The 13,585-nt window shown below is 40.4% G+C and overlaps 1 protein-coding gene across 1 annotated transcript in view; it reads right to left on the bottom strand.

Moving 5' to 3' along the window:
• CUNH11orf53 (chromosome unknown C11orf53 homolog) overlaps positions 1-13,585 on the bottom strand; it is a 39,951-nt gene that overhangs the window by 23,797 nt on the left and 2,569 nt on the right. The window contains exon 2 of the mRNA XM_036258266.1: positions 4,168-4,277. Within this exon, the coding sequence (XP_036114159.1) occupies positions 4,168-4,277 (110 nt within the window). The remainder of the gene's footprint in view (positions 1-4,167; positions 4,278-13,585) is intronic.

Here is a 13,585-nt window from a genome sequence, read left to right as displayed (position 1 = left end):
GATGTTTTTCCTATCTGAAATGATCCAAGATATCCAACTCATTGTCACCTAGTGCACTGGTATGAAAAACAGGAGGTAGTTTTAGTATTACCCATGCAATTAGAGCCCCAAACTGCCAGCCAGTAATGTGATTCTCTATGATCCCAGATCTTGGGTTTCATTTGCAACAGGGACAGAAATAGTTCATCATGAGTGGATTGCCCAGCCGGTGTGGCCCAGTGGTTGAGCATTGACCCATGCACCAAGAGGTCAATGGTTTGATTCCCTGTCAGAGCACATGCCCAGGTTGTGGGCCCAATCCCCAGTGGGGGGCATGCAGGAGGCAGCCAATCAATGTTCTGTCTCATCGATGCTTCTATCCTTTTTCCCTCTCCCTTTCTCTCTCTCAAATCAATAAAGAAAAATAAAATAAAAGAGTGGATGATTAATAAATACAATATCCTTCTTGGGATATACAGATACTCTAGAATAGTGGTTGGGAAGACAAAACATGAGCAGATAAACAGTAAGTCACTTCATGAAGATTCCTGACATCCAAATAACCACATGCCAAGTATATATGCACTTAATTATCGAAGTTTAAAAGGTCATTGAAGTAAGAATAAGGGTAAGATACCAGCATGGAGACGTCAGGGAACGTATATAAACCAGGTTAAGGTTGAGCTCATGCTACCCCACACTCGATGCCTAAGAATAAGTGCATACACAGTTAGAGCTGGTTTGCACTTTTCTAGTTCTAGTTCTTTCTACATAGTTCACTTTCTTATGTTTTATTTCCTTTGCTTGCATACACGTGCTATGGTCTTAATGTTTCGGTCCTTCCCAAATTCGTATGTTGAAATCCTAATGTCCATTGAGATGGTATTAGGAGGTGGGACCTTTTGGGGGTGATTAGGTTATGAAAGCAGAGCCCTCTTGAATGGGAGCAGTGCCTTTATAAAGGACACTCCGAGAGCTCCCTGGTCCCATGTGAGGGTACAGTGAGAATCTACAAGCGGGAAGAGGGCCTCACCAGAACAAGGCCATGCTGGCACCCTGATCTTAGACTTTCAGCCTCCAAACTGTGAGAGATGTTTGCTGTTTGAGCTACTCAGTTTGTGGTATTTGGTTATAGCAGCTCAAATAGACAAAGATCGCATGAATCAGAGGCTTTTCTACTCTGGTCCACATTATCTTCCCCTTTAAAGGGAATTTGGGCCCTGGCCGGTCTGGCTCAGCGGCTGGAGCGTCGGCCTCCAGACCGGAGAGTCCCAGATTCGGTTCCCGCTAAAGGCACCGACCCCGGTTGCAGTTTGTTTCCGGCCCTGGTTGGAGTGCTGTGGGTGGCAGCTAGTCAATGTGTCTCTCTCACATTGATGTTTCTCTCTCTTCTCCCCCTCTCCCTCTCACTCTATCTGAGGATTAATGCAAAAATGTCCTCAGGTCAGGATAAAATAAATAAATAAATAAAGGGAATATGGAATTAGGACTCAGAAATCTTGCCACTTGCTGAGTGTAGCTTGAAAACAATCAATTCCCTTCTCTTGTTCTTAACCTTTTAATCTGTAAAATAGAAAATGTGTACATCACAAGCTCACAGATTTAGAGGGTCTATCAAATGATGTAACACGTAGGAGGTACACTTTAACCTGCCCTGATGCAGTCAGTATTGCAGTCTGTGCAGACTGGGCCAAGCTGCCTGGTCCTGTGTCTTCAGCATTCAGGCCACTGCTGGGTTACATGGTCTTGTATTTTTTAAATGGATAAGTATTCCTTTCCACCAGGTTAGTTGGTGTTTGATGGCACAGACTATGTATTATGCATTTCTTATAGCCACGTTCACTATAAAACTGTTTTAAAAAAATGTTTTTACTGATTTTAGAGAGAGAAAGAGAAAGAGGGGGAGAGTGAGAGAGAGAAACATCGATGTGACAGAGAAACTCTAATTGGCTGCCTCCCTCACACACCCTGACCAGGGATTGAACCCAAAACCTAGGCATGTGGCCTGACTGGGAGTAAAACTGGTGACCTTTTGGTGCACAGGATGATGCTCAATCAACTGAACCACAATGGCTCACGGAAAAACTTTCAATATCACTGGGCCAATGGCAATAGCTCAACAAGTTCTTATGTAGGTAAAGATAAGAACTGTGGCTGAGATGTGTGAGGCTTGGAAGCTTGTTCTTTCCTTGATGGTAAAGTTCTCAGAGCATGATGTGTAAAGAATCACCCAAGCAGCTGGTGAGCAATGACCATCCCTTGGCTCCAGCTCAATAACTCTGTTAGACATGGGAAAAGAACCAGGAAGCTGCATTTTAATAAAATAATATGCCTTATTATTAATTATGTTATATTTATATTGTTATATTTCTTAAAAAGTAGAAATATCAACAAATAAAGAAAAAACACTATTTATAGTCACAGATCGTGAACAAGAAGTCATGTTAGAAAATTTTTTAAAGAAAAATATTTATATCTACCATTTGGTCTTTTTCTATAACTCCGTCAGGTATAGGGCCTTATCATTTGCATATAGGTATTGGTGACAATGCCAAGGAATAACTTACATCCTCACTCACACTGGGGAAAAACAATATCTGCTCCTTGATTATGGTGTTACCCTCACTGTGACCCTTGTCTTTCCAACTGTCAGTTTGCCCAAACTTGCATCAAGCTGCCCAGTTTTAGCTATGGTTGTGGCCAAGCAATTCACAGTACTTCCATGAAACTGTGGTTTATTTGGAGCAGACTCTGAATACTCTCTCTGTCTCAACTAGATCAGTATGGGTATTTTTAATGCACACCCAGACCATTCTGAGCAGGTGCTATGAGAAACATGGCACTGGGAGCAGATAAGAAGCCGATTATTCAGATTTTTCTTTGTCGGCTAAGCTCCATTTGTTGAACCAGAAAAGAAGAGGTGGTTTAAAAGGAAAGGAGGCAGAAAGTGTGCAGCCAAAGATGTTTTTGGGTGGGAGAACATGGAGGCTGGGGTTGTTCATCTAAAACATGTGGTGGTGGAGCAGTGATGAGCGTGGTGCCAATGTCCCGAGCAGACACTGGGAGGCCAGTGCCCACTGCACCAGCCCAGCACCAGGTGCTGCCCATGGATGCTCTAGTCGTTCCTGATCATCTGCCCTCATGCCCTGCATCCAGTGATGCCTGACATTCATGTTGTTGTATTTTATTTAGTAGATTAATGATTATATACCATCTTGATAGCCAAATGCTATTTCCATCCTGGAATCAAGTTTTGGAGAATTGAATTGTTTAAACACTTTAGGCACAGAGTGGAGCTAAGTATGGCGACATCAATGGCAGATAAGGGTGTTAGAATTAAGACATCTCCTACCAGGATGTATTTTGTTTTTAAATTTCTTATTAAATGTATTAAGGTGACATTGGTTAATAAATGTATATAGGTTTCAGGTATAGAATTCTATAATACATCCTTGATATATTGCATTGTGTATTTACCATCCAACATCAAATTTCTTTCCATCACCATATATTTGACCCCCTTCTACCCTTTGCTACCCTCCCATGCCCTTTCCTCTCTGGTAATCACCATACTGTTGTTTGTGTCTGTGAGTTTTTGTTTGTCTTGTTTGTTCATTTGTTGCTTTCAGTTTTATATCCCACATATGAGTGAAATCATATAGGTCTTGGCTTTTTCTGTTTGACTTATTTCAATTAATATGATCTTCTCAAGATCCATCTATGTTGTTGCAAATGGCAGTATTTTATCTTTTCTTATGGCCGAGTCCTATTAGGATTTTAAACTCTGACTTTGCATGTTATGAAGAAGATTCTTCTACGTTGTCTCTATCAAGCTTAGAATAACATGTGATGACGGTCAGTGTTATTTTCACCAACTAAGTGTTTGTTAATTCATGACTGGGGGAAATGAAACTCGGAGCACTTTCTTCTATGGCCACTGACTGCAGTAGTCAGCCAATGAGTTCGCAGAGCTCTGCGAATACTTGTGTAGCTTGACAGGTGTGCCGTAGTGTTGATAATAGCACTTATACAGAAAGTGCCAGCAGAAGGAAGGCTTTGCTATTCAGAATATCAGACTCAAGATGTGAGAGATTGGTGTGTAAGTAAAGGGAGAGGGGAGATAACTAACTTTAACAGAAGACCCCCCCCCCCGCCAAAGACATCAGAGTGCATTAAAAGGAGACTTACGTTAAATCTTGAGCTAGTTGTCTGCCGGGATCGCTTTTCTGCCAGCAGATCTTTGACTGTGTGCTTCACTCTCACACCTTGATACACTCGTTTGCTGTAGTCTCCTGGGACTTAAGCAGATGAATAGTAACAATCAAATGTGAATGGAGTAATTAGATTAACTCCTGGAGGGATATATTCAGAGCTGATGATTGTGATGCTATTTCCTCGTTAGAATGATTGAGTTGAATTAGCAGTGGCTTCAATAGAGGTCATTTAGTCCTATCTCCTGGTTCTTAATGGAAACTCATCCAAGCTCATTAAGTGAAAGAAACACTATTCTATCTTCTACACAACTCTTCAAAGTGTCTTTTTTGAACTCTGATTTGTCAATATTTACTCAAGGAAGATTTAAAATGTATGCTTTAATCTCAAAATCAGGGATTGGATGCAGCTGGAAATAATGTTTTTACTACCTGATGCAACCTCTGCATGACTCAGGCTACAGAGTGACAGTTCCTGCTGCCTCACATCTCTGCCTGAGCAGGTGGGCAAGTCAACTGGAATGTTTTAAGAAAATTATGCTCTTAAAGAGAAAGTCATTTGTTTTTGTTTACTGTACCAATTTATGTATTTTTTATTTTTGAAAATACAGTGATTCAACATGAAGAGTCTCTGCTTTGAAACTAGGTCAAGGATAAGGGAAGTGTCATTCATTCACTTAAATTTTTATTGAGCACTTACCACATGTACTTATTGAATATATCATAGTGCTGGACAATGTACATGTATTATTTTATTTGACCCATTTTACAGTTGAAGAAGCTGAGGCCTGGGGCTAAGTTACTTGTCAATGTTTTATAGCTACTAATAAGCAGACTTAGGAGCTAGGATCCAGACTGAGTTGTGCACAGGACATTCAGAAAAACACAGGCTGTGTCACTCCCTCTGAGGTGGAAGGGTGTGGGGAAGGCAAGGCGACACCTGAGGTCCCGGGTGTGTGGTGATGGCAAAATGGGCACAGCACAGAGGACAGCAGGACGATGGCCTGGTGGCGAGCATGGAAAGCCATGTGGGGAAAACGAGTGAGCCGGGCTCAGTCATGAAGTTTCTTGTATGTGAAGAAGTTTGGGCTACATCCTGTCTACACCGAGCTTTGCAGGACATTAAGTATGGGTGTATTGTGATTAGATTTGCGTTTTAGATCAACTTTTCTGGCAGCTGTGTGAGGGTGGATTTAAGAATCCCATAACCACAGGAAATTGAGGCAGGAGAATTCTATATAATTCAGGCAAGAGGTAATGGGGTCTGAGCAGTGGTAGATAGGAGGATAAGGAGTAGACAGATTTGGAAATTATTTGTATGTGGGAAGGAAAGAAGCAGGAAGATCAAAGGGTGATTCTCAAGTTTCCACCATGGGGTTGGTCTGGGTACATAAGGTCCAGTGCCATCATGATGCTGACAGTAATAAAATCAGAAAAGAAGATGAAATGTCTTGGGGAGTGTTTGAAGGTAGAGTCACATGATGACACACAGAAACAGGATGTTCCTGGCACATTGGAATAAACAAGCCAGGCCATCCCCAAGGGCTGAGAGGATCAATATCCTGGGAACTCTTATAACACGATTCCTGAGTCACTGTTTGGGAGGTTTGGACCAAATGATTAAAGATGGAAATCTGGCGAACATCCTCATTTGAAAAGTTGAAGAAATGAAGAAGAAATGGTTGGAGAATAACCAGGAATAACCAGAGGAGTAAGATATCACAGAATTCGGGGTGTGTGTGGGGGTGGGGGGGTGTTAAGAAAGAAGGAGAAATTTTGAGATGCAGCAGAATGACCCAGGAAGATAAAGACAGCAGAGTGTTTATTGCTTTTGGTTCAATGGTTGGCTTTAGACTTTATCAGTGGTAAGTTGGGGAGTGTAGGGTAGCAAGAACCTTGTTCCCTGATACCTCTAGTCTCATCTTCTAATATTTTCCCCCTTACAGATAGTAACGTCAAGGGAAGAGGTGGAGACATGGAGGAAGATGGCTTCTTGAAGTTTGAATGAGAAAGGGAAGCAAGAGAGCGGATGGTAACTAGAGAGAACTACAGGGTCAGGGAGACTTTTGCTTATGTTTCATATCCACTTATGTATTTATGGGTGGCAGAGATTTGAGGACATTTAAACAGGACAGAAGAAGGATGTTTTGATTTTTTTTCCTTTTATTGATTTTTAGAGAAAGAGGAAGTGAGAGGGAGAGAGAGATAGAAACATCGATGAGATAGAACATCGACTGGCTGCCTCCTGCATGCTTCCCAGTGGGGGTTGGGCCCACAAGCTGGGCCTGTGTCATGACTGGGAATCAAACTGACGACCTCTTGGTGCATGGGTTGATGCTCAACCACTGAGCCACACCAGCTGGACAATGGAAAGATGTTTTGAAAAGGAAGCAAAAAAAGTGGGGTCAAGGAGGGTGTCTGGGGTGGGGTGGGGGAGGAGAAACATCTGTAACAAAAATAAATTAATAAAAGTTGAAAAAAAGAAATTGGGGTCAAGGGTACAAATTGGTTCTCAACTTCTGAGACTAGCATAAAGAAAGGGAAAGGGGTGGTGGTTGGCTGGTATGCTCAGTGACGAAGACACCTCTAGTGCCCCTGGAAGCAGCCTGGTCTAGGTGAGTGACTCCAGTACTCCATGTCAGAACAGGGCAGGGGCTAAAGCCATATAGACAAGTCAAAGTGAGGATACACATCAGTGATCCTCGAAGTGCTCTCCAGACCAGCAACAGCATCAGCTAGAAACTGAGACATGCAGATCCTCAGGCCATCCTCCAGATGTACTGGAGCAGAAACTTTAGGGGTGGGGCTCCAGAAATCTGTCTTAATGAGCCCTTTGGGTGATTCTGATGAAAACCACAGGTATACATAAGAGTGAGGACCTTAGAAAGTTCCTGTGGAGGTAGGGGCCAACTCTAACATGGGCATCCCTGGCTGTGCAAAAAGGGGGACATCTGACTGGTTGATGGCAGGTGTACACTAAGGTCTGAAAAGGAGGAAGTGGAAGCTAAAGAGGTCCGGGCTGAATCCTTCGTGGTTTTGCCGAGAATCTGGGCTTCACTTTTTCTGAAGGGCTTTTTAATTGATGATATCAATTTGAATGATCTATTTATGCTTTATGTGTATGCCAAAAAGCCTAGGGGAAATACACCTTTTCTAAATAAGTTTAACAAATAACCACATAGTAATCAACAGAGGGATAAGGTTCAGAAGATGGCAAATAATCAGATCAACATGTCTGAAGTTTTGTCATGAAACGATCCGGCTTACAGAGCAGTTGGCGCTGCCTCAGTGCGTGCCACAGGGATGCAAGTAAGTTTAGATCATGTAACAGATGTCCTCAAAGAGATTCTATTTTAGTGAGAGAAATAAAACATTCACATGTGAAAGTAGGGGAGAAGAAGAGTGCACTTTGGATCCTTGAACATTTTGTGGGAAGGGAAGGACTTTGGTTGGATTTAGAAGGATGTAGATGGATTAGGGGGAAGGAAGATATTTAGACATCACAAATGGCAAAAGCAGAGGCAAAAAACTAGTGTAATTGTGGTGGCTTAATCAAATTAAATATCATATATAGGACAGAAACTTTGACAAGGATTATAACTGCACATCTAAGAAGCATTATTAAAATTATGGTAATTAAAGCTATGAAAATGATGTCTCCCAGAAAGACTCTGTAGCAAAAAAAAAAAAGACTAGAAATCCAAGCACTGAGCATCAGGGAAAAGCTACAGTCTGGTTCTCGGGGGGGGGGGGGGGGGGGGGAGCAGAAGACAGAGTAGTGGGGAGGGGGGCGAGAGGGTCAGGGTAGCCTCAGAGAAATGAAAGAAAGAGAGAGTGTAGAGAAAGAGAAATAAGCAGTGGTGTCAAGTATTTGGCACCTGGTAGGCGCTCAATAAATACTTGAGTAAATGAAATGCCTGAGAGATTGAGGAAAACGAAGGCTCAGGAAGACCGCAGCCTTCAGGAAGGTGCCGCTTTCTTAGAATGCAGGAGAGGAGTTTTGGAAGAGATGGCAACGCAACCCCTTCTCTGCTGGTGAGAAAACAGGGGTGGTAGTGGCCTGTGTCTGAAACGTGGTACAGAAAAGCAAATACCGACATTTGACACAGCACCTAAAGTAAATGAAAATAAATGTTAACTAAGTAATGGAACCTAGTACAAATTTTTTAAACTATCACCTGGAATATTCTTTGTGTTTTTGAGAATTCTCTAAGTTCCCTGGCCTTCCCGCCCCTCCTTTGTTTTGGAGGGCGGTGAGAGAGTGGGAAATGTTACCAGTTGTCCTGTGCCCAGACAGTATTTCCCCTGTGCATTGTGTCTATTTAAAGACTCCACACCTGCATAAACCTGGAGGCTCTCGAGTGTTTATTCAAATACTCTAGATACAAGCTTGCATTCAGATCAGTTGTTGAGAAAACAAAGATGTGTTTCCGGAGAGAAGGCAAAAGCAAATTTATTAATAAGAATCTATCCTTTAGAATTTTGGGGGAAACTTTTGTACTCTACTATTGTGATTACGTATATGCAGCAAATTGCCTCTTCTTATTCCTGTGTACTTTGCTGAAGAATTTGGCCCATCATAAATTTAATGGTGCTGTTACTTTTATATTGTTTTTGAAAATTAAACATTTTCTACACCAAATCAAATTCATATATTTTAAAATTAAATATTTAAAATGCAGGTGATTCCTAAACTGTTTTTAGTTATTAAATATCAAATACATTTATGGTATTTGAAGCACATTCTTTTTATTTTTTTGTTAATCCTCAGCTGAGGATCTTTTCCCATTGATTTTGAGAGAGAGTGGAAGGGAAGGAGGGAGGGAGGACGGGAGAGAAACATCCTGTGAGAGAGACACATCAATTGGCTGCCTCCTGCATGACCTGGACTGGACCAGGGATGGAACCTGCAACTCAGGTTCGTGCCCTTGACCAGGAATCAAACCCACGACTCTTTGGTCTGCAGGCTGATGCTCTAACTGCTAAGCCGAACTGGCCAGGGCTGGAGCACATTCTTATTTAACTATTTTTGACGACATTGTCTGGAATGCATTTTCTTGCTTTAAAAGTTTTAGAGTCTCTAAGCAGGTTCTTGTTACATAGTAAGGGAATAGAGAGCTCATTCAAAACAAAACAAAAAAGAATAAAACAACAACAAAAAAACTCATCTCATAATTTTAGAGAATAATTTATATTTTGAGTTACATCATTAGACAATGCCAGAATTAAAATAATAGATGAGCCCTGGCTGGGTGTTCAGTTGGTTGAAATGTTGCCCCATATACCAAAAAGATTGCGTGTTTGATTCCATCAGGGCACATGCCTAGGTTCCGGGTTCCATCTCTGGTAAGGGCACATACAATCGATGTTCCTCTCTCACACACTTTTTTTCCCCCTTTTCCTTCCTCTCTCTCTAAAATCAATAAAAATATCCTCATGTGAGGATGAAAAAAAGATAATAGATGATGTCTTCCCACATTGTAGACTCTCCAGGCATGGAATAAAGGCACACTCTCACTAAGACAGAGCAGAGTAAGAAAATGATGAATAATTTAATTTGGGAAACCTTCAGGAGAATACAAGGAGAGGAACATTCAGCAACTTATCTTGAAATGTTCAAAATATTAATTATTAAGCAGAAAATAATATATATTGCTTATGAAATCTTAAACTGGAGACAAAGACCAAAACTTTTAAATAAGTGACACCAGATTAGTTAACCTGTTAGGATTTTGTCAGAGTTTGGTTTGTCTGCATAGCAGGCATCCATCCACAGGCCCTCCCAGCAGCCACCCCTCCCCCACCTTGCAAGCCTCATAGCTGCATAAAAAACAGCAATTCTATCGATAACCAATTCCGTGCTTGGAACACAGATGCTTTTGTGGCTCTTGCTGTCTCCTTATCTTTTGTAATCAGACTTTGAAGAGCTGTGACATTTTAAAAAATATTAGTTTGTCTTTCAAAGTACTTTTTTACAAGGTGTTTTTGAAATGGTTCTTGTCATTGCTTATTGACATTTAAAATGCCCACTTTTTAATCTCATATTGGGTTTCACTCTATGCTCAAACTAACATCTGTATGTTCTGAGCAAACAAACTGAGAAAGATCTGTATATAGTCTGAATTCATGAAATAACGGCTCAGGTTCTCCCTTGTCTTGTGTATGGGGAAAGCCCTTCATCTGTAGCTTAAAAGCTCAAAGCAAGAGGCATGAATAAAAGACATTTCAAGTTATAAATATATGTGAATTCTTCTCTTGCACTTTCCTTATAACAAAGGGCTTACTGGAAGTAGATACATTTAACATCAAATTTCACTAGACTAAAAGAAAATGCTTTAATATCCAAGTCCTCATTTTATAAAAAGAATGTTCAATAGACTTGATCTTTCAAAATAAAGACCCACCTAAACTTTATGCAGCAAAAGTAAATCTAACCATTAGAAATTAAATGTGACTAGAATTATGAAAATGTTACCAAGAGTTCTAAGTTGTTGGTGTTTGGTATATATTTTTATATGTTCTAGCCAGGGTTAAGGATATGTCTTCTTGTTCTCTGCTTTGTTTATGAGTTTGTGATGTCAAAAATAAACATTAAGAACATTGAAAGTTTTAAAATAATCAACACTGACTCACCACCTTCCATTCTTGATTGTTCTGGTGAATTTCCTTCTTGACAGTACTGCAGGGTTTCTAGTGAATGGCGTGTTCTCCTTGGTCAAGGATCCTGGTGTCCTGCAAAGGTCAGCCTGATCCTATGGGAAAGGCTTCTGTACACGGCAGTGATGCTTCTGAAATGTCTTGCTTTAGATTTTATTAAATGCAAATCGTTGGTGTCTGTTTCTCTACTATTTGCATCCCCAATGTAGATTACATAGGAAGGTAAGAAGATTTTTATTCAGTAACAATGAGTTTTCATTAGGAACACACTCTTTTAAAAGTTTATTATGGAAACAAGAAACCCATTATTTTTCTTATGAATAGCAGTGGCATTTTCTATCCTTTTAATTTAGAATGAGGTTTTTAAAAAATACAATGTATGAAATACAGGTAGTATGCCTGTAATACTTAGATTATGGGTACATAGTTTTTAAAAGCTAGGTGTCTTTCAGATATAGGCAGAATCTTAGGAAGAGATATTTTCATTTGGGAACAAAAATAAAAATGAATATCATTTTAATACAACTGAATAGCCTTTTCTTTATATGTAAAACATAAAGACATGATCTACAGCAGAGGTCCCTGACCCTGGTGGTGCCTCAGACTCCCTGTGGAGCTGGGTAGGAACACCTTTGCCTAACCCCTACCCCGTTCTAATTCTGAATCTTTTTAACAGAGACCTAATGGCTATATTTTAAACAAACTTTCTGTTGTTTTAAGAAAGGGTCTTTTATAAATAAAAAACATGAATGCCTTGGCTGGTTTGGCTCAGCAGTTAGAGTGTCGGCCTGCGGTCCAGAGAGACCCGGGTTTGGTTCCCGCTAAGGGCACGTACCTCGGTTGCAGTTTGTCCCCGGCCCTGGTTGGGTCGTGTGGGTAGCAACCACTCGATGTGTCCCTTTCACATCAATGTTTCTCTCTCTCTCTCCCCCTCCCACTCTATCTGAATAAAATGTTGAAAGGTGTCCTCGGGTGAGGATAAAAAAGTATATATATACGAATAATAAAATGGCAATAAATACATATCTATCAAAAATTGAATCTAAAAAGCAAAATAAATGAACAAGCATACCAGAAACAGACTCATATATACAGAGAACATTAAAAAATTTTTCATTATTGATTTTAGAGAGAGAGGAAGGGAGAGGGAGAGAGAGAGAAATGTCGATGAGAGAGAACATTGATTGGCCGCCTCCTGCATGTCCCCCACTGGGGATTTGGCCCACAACCTGGGCATGTGCCCTGACTAGGAATCAAACTGGCGACCTCTTGGTACATGAGCTGATGCTCAACCACTGAGTCACACTGTCCAGGCAAAATTGTTATATTTTATTATAAGGTTATCTCTATCAATATGCAATGGGTCATTATTGTTATTTTATGTGTTTTTTAATTGATTTTTTTTAGAGCGAGAAGAAGGGAGAGAGAGATAGAAACATTGATGAGAGAGAAATATGGATCAGCTGCCTCCTGCACGCTCCCTACGGGGATCAAGCCGTCAACGTGGGCATGTGCCTTGACTGCGAATTGAACCAGGACCTCTCACTCCATGGGATGATGCTCAATCCACTGAGTCACACTGGCTGGGCCATTATTGTTAATTAATTAATTAATTAATTATTTTATTTATTTATTTATCTTTATTGTTGAATGTAAAATGTATTACAGATGTTCCACATTTTCCCCCATTTACCCCCTCCTCCCCACTCCCGACCCCTCCCGCCTTTTCCCACACTCTTGTCTGGGTCCATTGGTTATGCATATAAGTTCTTTGGTTTATTTCTTCCCACCCCCTCAACCCCTTTCCCTTTGAGATTATTTTAAATTAATAATAAATATAAATATTTTAAAAACTTTTAGTTTTAATTTCTAATATAATAAATATATTTTATGTATATTTTTATAATTCATATTGAAACAAAGTTATTTGGGGTCTCAACAACTTACGAGAGTAAAGGGGTTCTGAGACCACATGCTTGAGACCCGCGCACCTGGAAGGGCAACTGTGGTTTCAGTGAGTGTCTGGGGTTTCAGGTGCAGTTAGATTTGAGAGCTCTGTGCCTGTACTTCTGTGACTGACAGAGTACATCTCTTATGATTGCCACATTTCTAAGGAAATCCCTGCCTTGCCCACCGTGCAATTCTTTTTTTCTTTAATTGAATTTATAGGAGTGACATTGATTAATACAATTATATGGGTTTCAGATGTATAATTCTATAATATATCATTTGTATATTGTATTTTGTGTTCACCACCCCAAGTAAGTCCACTTCCATCGCCATTTATCCCCCATACCCTGTTCTACCACCCCCAAACCTGTTTTTGCTCTGGTAATAACCATACTGTTGTCTGTGTCTTTTTTTTATGTTACTCCCTTCACCTTTTCCACAAAGCTTCCCAACTCCCCTCCCCTCTGACAGCTGTCAGTCTGTTCTCTGTATCTATGAGTCTGTTTCTATGTTGTTTGCTAGTTTTTGTTCATTAGATTCCACATATAAGTGAAATCATATGGTATTTATCTTTCTATGACTGGCTTATTTCAGTTAGCATGATATTCTCCAGGCCCATCCATGCTGTCACAAAAGGTAAGATTTCCCTCTTTTTAATGGCCCAGTAGTATTCCACTGTGTAAATGTGCCACAGCTATTTTATCCACTCATCTACTGATGGACACTTGGATTGCTTCCAAATCTTGGCTGTTGTAAATAACACTGCTATAAATATGGGGATGCTTACA

This window comes from Molossus molossus, unplaced genomic scaffold (assembly GCF_014108415.1).
Source record: "Molossus molossus isolate mMolMol1 unplaced genomic scaffold, mMolMol1.p scaffold_m16_p_13, whole genome shotgun sequence".
Lineage (NCBI taxonomy): Eukaryota > Metazoa > Chordata > Mammalia > Chiroptera > Molossidae > Molossus > Molossus molossus.
The sequence above is the reverse complement of the archived record's forward strand: the minus strand, read 5'-3'. Positions and strand labels throughout refer to the sequence as shown.